The sequence below is a fragment of the Nannobrachium achirus genome (assembly GCF_963921795.1).
Source record: "Nannobrachium achirus genome assembly, chromosome: 18".
Taxonomy (NCBI): domain Eukaryota; kingdom Metazoa; phylum Chordata; class Actinopteri; order Myctophiformes; family Myctophidae; genus Nannobrachium; species Nannobrachium achirus.
In genome coordinates this window covers 32,574,340-32,586,357 of record NC_137825.1, presented here as the reverse complement: position 1 = coordinate 32,586,357, position 12,018 = coordinate 32,574,340, and the positions used below count along the sequence as shown (strand labels likewise).

At 46.3% G+C, this 12,018-nt stretch overlaps 1 protein-coding gene across 1 annotated transcript; it reads right to left on the bottom strand.

Moving 5' to 3' along the window:
• Positions 1 to 1,466: 1,466 nt before the first annotated feature.
• Positions 1,467 to 2,261, bottom strand: LOC308303769 (transmembrane protein 267-like; the record flags this gene model as incomplete). The annotated part of the gene is made up of 1 exon (XM_080748264.1): positions 1,467 to 2,261. The coding sequence occupies one exon, from the start codon at positions 2,259 to 2,261 to the stop codon at positions 1,467 to 1,469; it is 795 nt and encodes a 264-aa protein (XP_080604390.1).
• Between the last annotated feature and the right edge of the window lie 9,757 nt (positions 2,262 to 12,018).

Sequence of the window (12,018 nt, the reverse complement as noted above, 5' to 3'; positions counted from 1 at the left end):
AACGCACTGCAACCAAAATAACAAGCCAGTCGCTTCGAGGCCAATTCGTGCTTTGAGCGACAAGTGTCAAACCAACGGCAAAAGCGACGTCAAAACGCAGAAAGATATTGTGGGTCTTTAAGGGCTGTTTCTCAACGCCAGATCCTGGGGCCAGCCGGGGTCCAAAATGACTGCTTTTGAATGAGAATCATCCATATAGAGTGGGGTCCTGGGATCCTCAGGGTTTCTTGAGGGGGTTCCAAATTGAACCTAACGGGTCTGGAACTCTGGGAGTGTGCAAATAAATGTGCATTTGTACAGTTGTGAGTTATGAGGATCCTTGAAAAAAGTTTGAGAACACACCACAGGCCTAAAATGTATAGTGGGTGTGTGGGGAAAAACTCACATCTGTGTGAAGTTGAGTGGTGCAAATACGACACACGTGCATATGTCCGTGACATCAGTTACTTTGTGTGTATGTGTATGACACACACAAAAACGTAGTGGTTTGCGTAGTGGTTTGCACCGCTCAAAAATAAGTATGCTCCATCAACACAATGTAGTTCTCGTGGGAGAAAGGAATAGAGGTAGAGCAGAACAGGAGAGCCAAAGAAAAAGAACACACAGATCAATAAATAAAAGATTATAAACATACATATACTGTAGATAGCACGCCTTCTCCTGAAAAGCCTTTTGTTGTGCCTGGTTTGCCTGGTGTGAAAAGAGGCCAATTCACACGTGGCACCATGTCAAACTTGGCAAACAATTCCCCCCCATTGTCCGTGACAATCCTTGCATGGCAATTCACTGAATGTAATGGCTTTGAAGTAGCTGCGCATGATGTTTAGAACTTTATCATCATATGTAGGAGTGTGCACACCATGCAGGACCCAGAGGCTAGCTTAAAGGAAATAGCAGCAGGTATAGATCTTAAGGTGTGTTCACACTGGCAACTACAAAGATACAGGCTACCTTTCCTTTTCAACAGAAGCCAGCGACATGAAGATACAAAGATACATCTGACGTTTGTAGCTGCAACAAAAGCTACAGCAGCTACACAAAAGTTGAGCAGGTTTCAACTTAAACTAGACTGCACTCTGTCGAGCTGACAACTTGCGCCTTGTGCACTCGTGGCCACATACAGTATGGCCTATTTGTGCGCCAGCAGAGCACGCAAGTACCGGTGCTGCCGCGATGCCAACTTATGCCTAGTTATTTATATCGGGTCGCACTTGATGATGGTGACGTCACCAAGTTGGTGATGTCACCCTGTGTTTTTCAAGGGTTTTCCCATTGGATGACACAAACCATTTTTTTCAAGGGTTTTCCCATTGGGTGACGTAAATACAGACACCGCCACATACAGAAACGCGTATCTTTGTAGAACGCAGTACTACAAAGATACAAAGCTACAAATACGCTGTAGCTTCGTATCCTTTGTAACCGCCAGTGTGAACGCAGCATCAAGGTGCGGTTCAACAGAACAGTTAAACCTCTGCGGCCGCCCCGTGCTTCGTACCCCAGCTCGAGTCCCTCGTTCCCGCCCCGAGCGCCGAACACAGCAGGGGCAGCGCGGCCGTGACACCCACGTAGGCCCAGTAGGGGAGGGGCGGCGTGCTGCCCAGCGGGCACAGCGCCAGGCCGTGACGCGCGCCGTCCCGCACATGGTGCGTCGCCATGGCCACGAACAGCATCCACGGCAGCGAGGAGGAAAGCCACGAGCACGAGGCGCAGTCTCCGAGGTGCGTCTGTGCGATCCGCCCGAGGAGATGGAGCGAGAGGCACAGGACGGGGATGAGCGAGGAACAGTGGAGGGGAGGTCGACGGGCGAGAGAGACGGCCGCCTCCAGCGACAGAGACCCGGCCATGTAGAAGTGGTCCACGTCTACGAGCGACGCCAGCAGCCCGGCCAACAGGACCTCGCACAGAGCGCGCTTCCTTCTCTCCCTGGCGGGGATCCCGATCACCACGGCCCACGACCACAGGCCCACCAGGCCGTGCGTGGCGTTGTCCAGTGCCGCCCGCAGCCACAGGCGGCGCTGCACCGCCGACAGCTGGAGGGCGTGGTCGGCCGCCACGCAGAACAGCGCCAGGCCCACGCACGCCAGCAGCGAGGCGGAGCTGAATGTCTGCAGCGGCAGGGAAGGATGATGATGATGAGCTTTCTCCGTTTTCCCCGTGGCAAGGCCGAGGTGGTAGGGGACGGAGCCTCGCTGCGTCACGCTTTCGAATCCCGAGGGGGAGGCGAGGAAGGGGTCTGACCGGGGGTAGACCCCTTGCATGATGACCGTCGGGCCGGAGGGTGCGATCGTCACCTGTAGAGGATCAGAAGGAGGCGGTTGACCTACGTCGCGGCAAACCTTGTTACTCGTTGAGATGCCAGGAGCGTAGTGTGGTAGAAACCTAAGGCTTTAGAGAGAGCCGTGTGACATACATGTGATGTAATGCACGTGATGTGAATATGGGGATTCATGATGTCATCCGTATGATGTCATAGACTGGCTTCTTAGTACTATGGTAATGGGTACCACACTAAGTAATCTGACATCGCCCATATGTAGAGATCCTTGATGTCGTCAATATGACTACTGATGTCATCATCTCCGCCGGGCCGAAAGGCATCCCTGTGAGCTTGTAGATCTGCTATTTTCAAACATTTTGTACTTACTTTTAGTACTTTCAGTACATTTTGCTGCCAACACTTTTTAATCAAGTACATTTTCTAGACTTTTAATTGTAGCAGAGTACATCTACATTGCAGGATTGATACTTTTACTTAAGTAAACTAGACCAGGTCAACCTGGTTGTGCCAGACCCCCTGTCTGTCATCATCATTTATGACATCATGCCTTTTGTAGGCATGTCATCATCATGTCATCATCATATATACCCTTTATATAGAAAACCCGGACCGACAGACATTTGCTTATGTAGGCCATACCCATTTCATGGGTCTGGCAAACATGGGAGTACTTATTCCACCACTGCTAATGATAAACATTATTGCTGAAGAGCTCAGCTGGTCCAGGGGTGAGGCCAAACCCAGTGTCTAGACGTCGTTCTGCCTTTCTGGTGGCTGGTTGTCCCAGCTCTGACCAGTAACGGTCAGAGAGAGGGAGAGAGGTTTAATGAGCATGTTTTATGTCCCCAGCAGCGACAGCCCTTTCAGCATTGGCCAGTAAACACAGCGAGACACAAAGTAGCGCCATACTTCTTTCTAACAGCTTTTAACGTAGCAATAACCGTCAAGTTGAACCTGCTCCCCCACCAACAGAACATAGCAGAGAGAGAGAGAGAGAGAGTACCTATATACAAACCTATCCAAGTACTGGATATGTTACGTAAATGAAAGTTTAAAATCGCACCGGAGTGAAGTGAGTGGTGCAAACACGACATACGTGCACATCTCCTTGTATGGGCTGTTCTGTCCGTGACGTCAGTTACTTTGTGTGTATGAGCAGGATCTCATTATTATACATGGAGATCCTTACTAATACATTTTGGCTATCCATACATGGAGATCCGTACTAATACATACACACAATGTGAAATGTAGGAGCGGTTTGCACCGCTCTATTTAGTTTTTGTGTTGTGATTATCCATAGTATAAATGACTTCAATGGTCAATATGGTTTTAATAATCTAAATCTGCAACTAAAGCTGTCAAATAAATGTATTGTAGTAAACTGTGCCTCTGAGATGCAAGTAGAAGTATAATCAATCTAAAAGAGAGCAGTAAAAGTGCTTCAAAATTGTACTGTAAATATCGTACTTGAGTTACTTTCCACCACACAGAGAGAGAGAGAGAGAGAGAGAGAGAGAGAGAGAGAGAGAGAGAGAGAGAGAGAGAGAACCAAGATATGAAGATAGTTGCTCTAGAGTTTTACAATGTTAGTCATCATGGTTGCGTCATGATCTTTCAGTTATAACAAGGACAGGAGAAACGGTTGAGGCATCTTAACTAAACACAAGCGAGGAAAGAAGCAGAGAGAGAGAGACGGAGGAGGTCGCCGTAACCATAAGCACTAAAAAAAGAACATGACTAACATCCTCGGCTGAATGTTTGAACGACTCGCTGACCGTTTAGTTTGAGACTGCACAGCAGGATATGTCATGAGAGAGCAGGGGTGTGGCACCACATTCTGGGCCCTGGGTACAAGGATTCACTGCGGGCCCCCCCATGAATGTTCTTCATAGGGGGAGGGGGTTTAACCCATTTAGACTAGGAATGCATTACGCATTGTTTTGTGCTTTAACTATTGAAAAATAGCAGATCTACAAGCTCACAGCGCGGCATCGAGTGGCACCGAGTGTGAAGGACCCCCAAAATGATTATGTATTCGGCCACGGACCCCCATCTCCAAATATTTAGTTCCAGGGAGACTCCCAGAAGCAAAATTTGAGTTACAAATGTTCGCTTAAAAAATACATACATTCAAAGATTTGCTCACATTTTTCACGACTTTTCAAAAATAGCAGATCTACAAGCTCGCAGCTTTGAGCTTGTATATCTGCTATTTTTCAATAGCTAAAGTATAAAACAATATGGTCATGAAAGAGAGAGAGAGAGAGAGAGAGAGCATGAGCATGCTTGAAAGTTAAAATGTTCTTATTAAGCGGGTCTAGAGCAAGGGTTTCCTAACTTTTCAGGCCGTGACCCCGCAAAATAATCATATTTGAACTGCAGACCACCCCACCCTGACAAGCACTTGGAATTGTAGACAATACATTTAGTTTGACTCGGCCGATAAGAATATTGTGATCAGTGGTGTCAAATGCTGCACTCAAGTCCTATACGAAACAAGTTTGAACCAAACCAATGTCAGAAAAAGTTTGCAGTCTGGGTATTGTTGTGGGGCTGACGAAATCCAGACTGAAAAAGTCTTCTAGCTCCATTATATTAGGGTCTTTCACGGCTGCCAAGAAGTTGTAACGCAACTGTCTTCCATTGTCTTTTTAAAACTGTGGATATTCTCTCCGGTCCAATGGGGATGACCTGATTTAGCACAGACGCCGCAGTATCCAGTAGATCTACAATCTCACAGCGCGCCTCATCGCGACCCGTTATGAGCTTGTACATCGGCTGTTTTCACAGCTGATGTATATATATATATATATATATATATTATATATATATATATATCGTCGTTGTCGGGTGGGAACCTTGTATGTCCAAAACTCTTCGTTTTGCATTTATCATTTTAAAAATGATTTAAACTAGTGAAAACAGACGATCCTCAAGCACACAACGCCTCGCACCACGAGGCGTTGTGTGCTTGTAGATTGCTGTTTTCACTATAGTGCGACGGCCTTGTATGACGAAGCAGGGCTTTTCTTAGCGAAATAATTTAGAAATGTGAAACTTGGAGATACGAGGTTTCTTCCCAACAGTGAATCCAATAAAACCGGGAAAGCATCCGTGTCATTTTAGGTTTTTGGCGTTCGCCATTCAAAAACACTTTGTGCCACGGTGCGAGCAATAGCATCTGCTACTTTTGAAAATCGTAAAAAAATCTCTAAAGTGTGCGAACTACTGATTCAGAGGGCATTTGTAGAATCGGCCTCAGGTCTTCATATTGTAAAGCATTATACTTTGAGAACCACCACCATACAGGCAGCTGGAGTCTGGCTAAGGAGGGCATTATGCATAACCACACAGCAGAAGATGGTAATGGAGCAGCATTTAAAATGCCTATTAAAGACAACAGATTCACCCCCACCGCGACCAATTTGTCTGGGCTGAATAAAACACTCTTTAAAATACTGTTGACTCTGCTGCTCTCCAAACAACAGAAAGGGAGAGCGAGAGAGAGAGGGAGATAGGGAGATGTGAACATCTTCGCTCCGGCTGCTTCGAGAGTTTAAACTTCTTAGTAAGCACTGTCGACATTGGCTGGTTGCAAGGGGAGAGGGAGAGAAAGCAATCGAGAGACGGGGAGATAGGGCGGTCCGTCAAGTATACCAAGCAGGGACGTGCAGAGAATGTCAGAGAGGCAGGGGCTGACATTTCTAAAAGGGCCTTTTGGTGGAAATATCGAAAATAGCCGACCTCCAAGCTCACAACGCGTCACGCTGCGACACGCTGTGAGCTTGGAGGTCGGCTATTTTCGGTATTTGATACCACACTGAGCTAAGCATAATCAAGTGAATACTGGGATTTCTACCCAGAGAGGGCAACTCTTTCAACACAAGATGCTGCATTCAAGTTCAGGAGAGTTTGGACGAGGCAATTCCCTTGAATGCTGCCTTCACGTATTGCATGGGAAAGGGGGCATTTACGTTTCTTTCACCACAGTAAAAACTGCATTCATGGTCTGGAGAGGGCACTTTTCTACGGACGGATAAAAGGGCATGGGGCTCAAGCCCATCTTTGATGTATGTGTGTGCACGTGCCTGATACCAAGATTCAGAGAGAAAGAGAGAGAGAGAGAGAGGTAGAGAGAGAGAGAGAGAGAGAGAGAGAGAGAGAGAGAGAGAGAGAGAGAGAGAGAGAGAGGTAGGCGTATAAGATTCAGAGAAAGAGAGAGAGAGGAGTGTCCTCCTGTGACCCAGTGAGCTATATATGGAAATAAGCAGACAGTGATATGTGAGGGTTTTGCACAGAGAGCAGGCCAGCCTAGCGCTCCCACCAACACACAGCCAGCGTTGCCATGTCCCCTTATTATAAGCCACTCTGGGCTTCCTTTTCTGTAAAGTTGCTACATAACTGGTAGTTGCAGGTTGCGTTTTGGAGCGATGCCTACTGCTCCAACATTTGACCAAGTGTGTATGTCTTGCCTTTTGTCCATTATGTATGATGTATTGTGTGGAGTACGGCCTCAACAGCTGCAATACCACTGGGTGACCTACCTTCAAAGTGGCGCTGTTGAGCAGCCTAAATCATGTATCATTATTTAACCAGTGGTGCTCAAGTATTTTAATGTCATGGAACTCCAAATGAAAGGTGCAATGGTCAAGATCTGGAGCTCTTTTCTTTCTTTTTTTTCAATATTTACATTTTGTGACTAGATAGACTAGGATGTAAACAAGGTGTCAGGCTGACAACGGCCAAAATTATTATTTGATTATTATTTTATGCTTTTTGTGGAAATCATTTTTTATAAAATATTTTCGAAACATTATTTTTATTTTAGCATCCGTTTTTGAAGAAAAAGTTGACTATAGCTCCTTTAATATGTATTTCTCCCTCCCCCATCTGAAAATGTTTTGTACCAGATTTGTGTTTTTATAACGTTTCCAAAATGTTGACCAAATATTGTATTTTATTTCAAGAATTGTTTGAAAATATCAGATCTACAAGCTTGTAATGTAGATCGACTATATTTAAATAGCCGTTGAATACAGTACATAGGTTTAAAGTGCTCATTTGGCGTAATAGTTGCTTCTTTTGGGCTTGTTTTCCCAGACCTGATTGCTCATTTCTCTCATAAAATCTGGCAACGCATGCAAGCACACAGCCATGCTAATACCTCCCAACTCACGAAAACACAGCTCTGCACCACGCACCCAACGCACGCACACACGCACACACGCGCACACACACACACACACACACACACACACACACACACACACACACACACACACACACACACACACACACACACACACACACACCCCGCAGTGTCCCCAAAAGAGAAGCAACAACACAGACGCAAGGTGATCGCAATAATTAGCAGCGCCCTCCTCTCCGCTTGAAGGTGTGCTAATTAGCCAACGAGTAGCGCTGGGTTGGAACGCAAACCTGGACCGCGCTATTAAGGTACTTCGAGGCGCTTGTACTTTACTTCAGTGCGTCCTTCTTTCAATAATCAATACTTCTACTCCACTACAAATTATATTGTACTTTATACTCCACTACCATTATTTGACACCCTTATACTTGCAGATTTTAGATTATTATTTCAAAACGTATAAAGTATATTTTGATGCCAATAATTATGTACTGTATACTTACTTTCCCTAAAGTATATTTTGAATACAAGCCTTTTGCTTGTAACAGAATATATATATTTTTTAAATCTAGTATTAGTTCTTCCAGGAACTTTTAATTTACTTGAGTATGCTACCTTTCAGAGATCATTATTCGTTTTTACTCTACTTTGCAGATTATTAATACAAAAAATAACCACCTAATACGCCCTATATACTGTACTGTAAAAAAAATCTTTTTTCCCCAGCGTTAGTGTCTCTTGATGAGCAGGTTGGTGCCTTGCATGGTTTCCTCCGCCATCGGTGTATGAATATGTGTGTGACTGTGAATGGGTGAATGTAATGCACAATCTATGTAAAGTGCCTTGAATAAAAAACGCTAAATAAATCCACCATTTACTAAGACAAAATCATAATTTGCTGTCAAAATGAACACAGACACGTACTTTTACTAAAGTAAAGTTTGAATACCGGCCTATAACAGAGTATATTCTTATATTGCAGCATTGCTACTTTCACGTAAAAACATCCGCGTAGTTCCTCCACCGCTGCGTGGGAGTGACATTGTTAGAAGTTGCGCCGGACAGGAGGGAGATGGGGGGAGAACGTGTTGAACTCATCGAAAGGTTGAAATGTTTGGAAGCGGCCAAAAATGTGAATTTGCATATTTATAAAACCGCCACCGCGCTCGTGTTTTTTTGGAAGGGATCCCGGCGGTTTGATGTGTCCGTGCACGGAGGTGGACTGTGTGTGTGTGTGTGTGTGTGTGTGTGTGTGTGTGTGTGTGTGTGTGTGTGTGTGTGTGTGTGTGTGTGTGTGTGTGTGTGTGTGTGTGTGTGTGTGTGTGTGTGTGTGTCATTGTAACATGAACTTTGCATCCTCTCGCTCAGGACTCCCGTCCGCCTCCACACACTAAAAATCCTGATTTATGCACAGTGCAGTTGAAGTCAAGACGGCGTTGGCGCGAGCGTGAATAGCCGATCTACGAGCTCACAACGCGTTGCGGGTGCGACGCGTTGTGAGCTCGTAGATCTGCTATTCACGCTTGGTGAGCAAACTTGGAGTGCGAGTCAGGCATGGAGCCAAAGTGTACTCATAATATTTTGAACAGAGAGCCACGAGAAGAGAGGGAGAAAGTTGAAAAAGAGCGAGAGAGAGAGCGAGAGAGAGAGAGAGTATACTCTTGTATTCTAGGCATATTCGGCAACCCTCTCCTCACCCCATCCCTCCTCCCCACCCCCACCACCCAGGTTTCTGTTATGTCAGCCGAACAGAGAGAGTGAGAGAGACAGAGAGAGAGACAGACTGTTTTGCATCGTTTGATCTGGGGCTGGGCTCCTCTCTCTCTCTCTCTCTCTCTCTCTCCCTCCCTTAATGGGTCCTGTGACAATGGGAGTGTGGGGTGGTGAGAGAGAGATGGGGCTTGGGGGGAGGGGGAAGGGGGGGCAGTCTGGCAGATGACAGGTGCGCAGAAAGGAGAGAGAGAGAGAGAGAGAGAGAGAGAGAGAGAGAGAGAGAGAGAGAGAGAGAGAGCGAGAGAGAGAGAGAGAGAGAGAGAGAGAGAGAGGGAGAGAGGTACTGGCGGGCTGAAGGGTCCCGCGGACGATGGGGAGAAAATGATCTATGACAGCTCTCACTTTACATCGGGAGTGCCGGCGCGGATTGAACTCCCGTTCGGCGCGGGAGCCCACAGATTGTGCGTGTGTGTGTGTGGGGGGGGGGGGGGGGGGAGGCTAAATGGGGAGAGAGGGAGAGAGAGAAGCCGGGGGGATGAGATAGAATAACAGCCATTATTCAGAGGGGATATTATTACTGGTGTATGAGTAGTGGCCCTGGCACGCTCTCTCTCTCTCTCTCTCTCTCTCTCTCTCTCTCTCTCTCTCTCTCTCTCTCTCTCTCTCTCTCTCTCTCTCTCTCTCAGCGGACAGGAGCCATCGAGGCAAAATATACTGCTTCTTACTTGTTTTGTTTGTTTGCTGTTGTTTTTCTTTTGTCTTGTACCTTGTTCATCCGGGATGAAGAAACCTCTAATTTTGAATCAGTTCAGTGCGTTTCCTGGTAAAAATGTTTTTTTCCCTTGCCCAACCAAAGTGGGAACCAAAGTGGGAGTGTCACTATTCTACAGCAATGTTTCTCAAACTTTAACATTTCAAGGTCTCCCCTTAACTCTGGCAGTGTACAAATGGAACCAAATGAACCTGTTAGCGTTCATTTGGTTCCATTTGTACACTGCCAGAGTTACAGACTTGTATGGGTCAATTTAGACCCCCCTAAAGGAAGCTCCCTGGAATCCACTTTGAGAACCACTGTTCTACAGGTTGGAAGATGCAGATGAGAAAAATAAAATAAACTGTAACTGCCATTGATGATTGAATCGGCGTATGTGGAGAGGGCTGCAGGCGATTACGGATTACAAACCGAAGCCGGCTGTTATTAACACCTCGGACTCTCTACCGGACGAATTGAATAACCTTTTCGCCCGCTTTGAAACTCACAACACGGACCCAGTTACACCGGTGCGGGGAACACCCGGTGCGGTGGAGCTGCAGGTGACACAACGAGATGTGAGTAAAACTTTTAAAAGCGTTGGGACTCATAATGCGGCCGGCCCTGACGGGATAGCCTCACGTGTCCTTAAGTTGTGTTACGACCAGCTTTCGGGGGTCTTTACTGACATTTTTAATATGTCCCTGTCATTGTGTGTGGTACCGTTGTGTTTCAAGGAAACCATAATTGTACCCATAGCAAAGAAAAAACCTGTCGCCTGTCTTAATGATTATCGCCCTGTGGCTCTGACCTCTGTTCTTATGAAGTGTCTGGAAAAAATGGTTATATCACATATAACGCACATTATCCCCGCCAATACTGATCCACTACAGTTTGCATACTGTGCTAATAGATCAGTCGATGATGCTATTTCTCTCGCACTACACATTGCCTTGAAACATCTGGAGAAAAAGAACTCTTATGTCAGACTACTCTTCATAGATTATAGCTCTGCCTTTAACACGATTGTACCATCTAAGCTTGTGTTGAAACTCAGGGGTCTTGGTCTTGGCAGTAGTATCTGCAACTGGCTGTTTGACTTTTTGACAGGCAGGCCACAATCTGTACGAATAGGGAACAAGCATTCATCTAAGATATTGACCAGGACTGGAGCGCCCCAGGGCTGCTGCCTCAGTCCCTTGTTGTATAGTCTGTTCACCTATGATTGTGTTGCCAGTAGGGCTGGGTTCGGTAACCGCCGTACCGCCGTATCGCGGTATACCGCGGCCTACCGCGGTGTCAGGGTCCTTACCGCGGTCAAAAAAGACAAAAAATAGGCTATTTTTTATTGAGAACGAGCGAGTTTTAAAACGGGGGAGAAGCGAGGACCGCATGCGCTTCATGCCGCTCTGCTCTGGGCCGCGCACCACATGTTTGGAACAATTGAAAGCTTGGCCCGTCACAGTCTCCGACTGAGCTCGGGTCGGGTGTCATTTCCAATGCGTCTCCGACAGAGAGAGAGACACAGACACTGGAGCAGTGCAGTAGCCTCGTAGCCTCAGCAGAGTTAAACTTTCTCCATGACACAACTCACACAAGTATGTTTATACATACCTCGTGGCCGTTTCTTTTTTATTCATACTGGCGGAGGCGGAGCGCGAGGACTAAAACGAAAATAAAACCAGCGCTAGTGAGTACTTTTACAATAGCGCGTGTGCCCGTCGTTGTTCGACTACAACCTTTTCTGTCAAGTCTGGTAACTAAAACCTGTTTACTATGTTTATATCACTCAATCAATGCGATTTGAGACGTGAGTTTGCATAATCACAGACCGTACACAATCACTATACCCGTCTCATCTGGTTTGTTCATATACAGCGTGCAATGTCTGAAGCCCCAGTAGCCAACCAGTGGCGTCAGTTCAGAAAAAGCTAAGGTATGGCAACATGACAGACACCAGTCATGTTGCCATACCTTAGCAACAGGCACGATGAAAGTACATTTTATTATTTCCCCCTGTAGCCTAGGTATGGCAGGTGCCATAGCTTGCCATACCCAATTGACGCCTCTGTAGCCTACGTTACTATAGTAACCCGACACTGCAAAGATCTACAAGCTCAG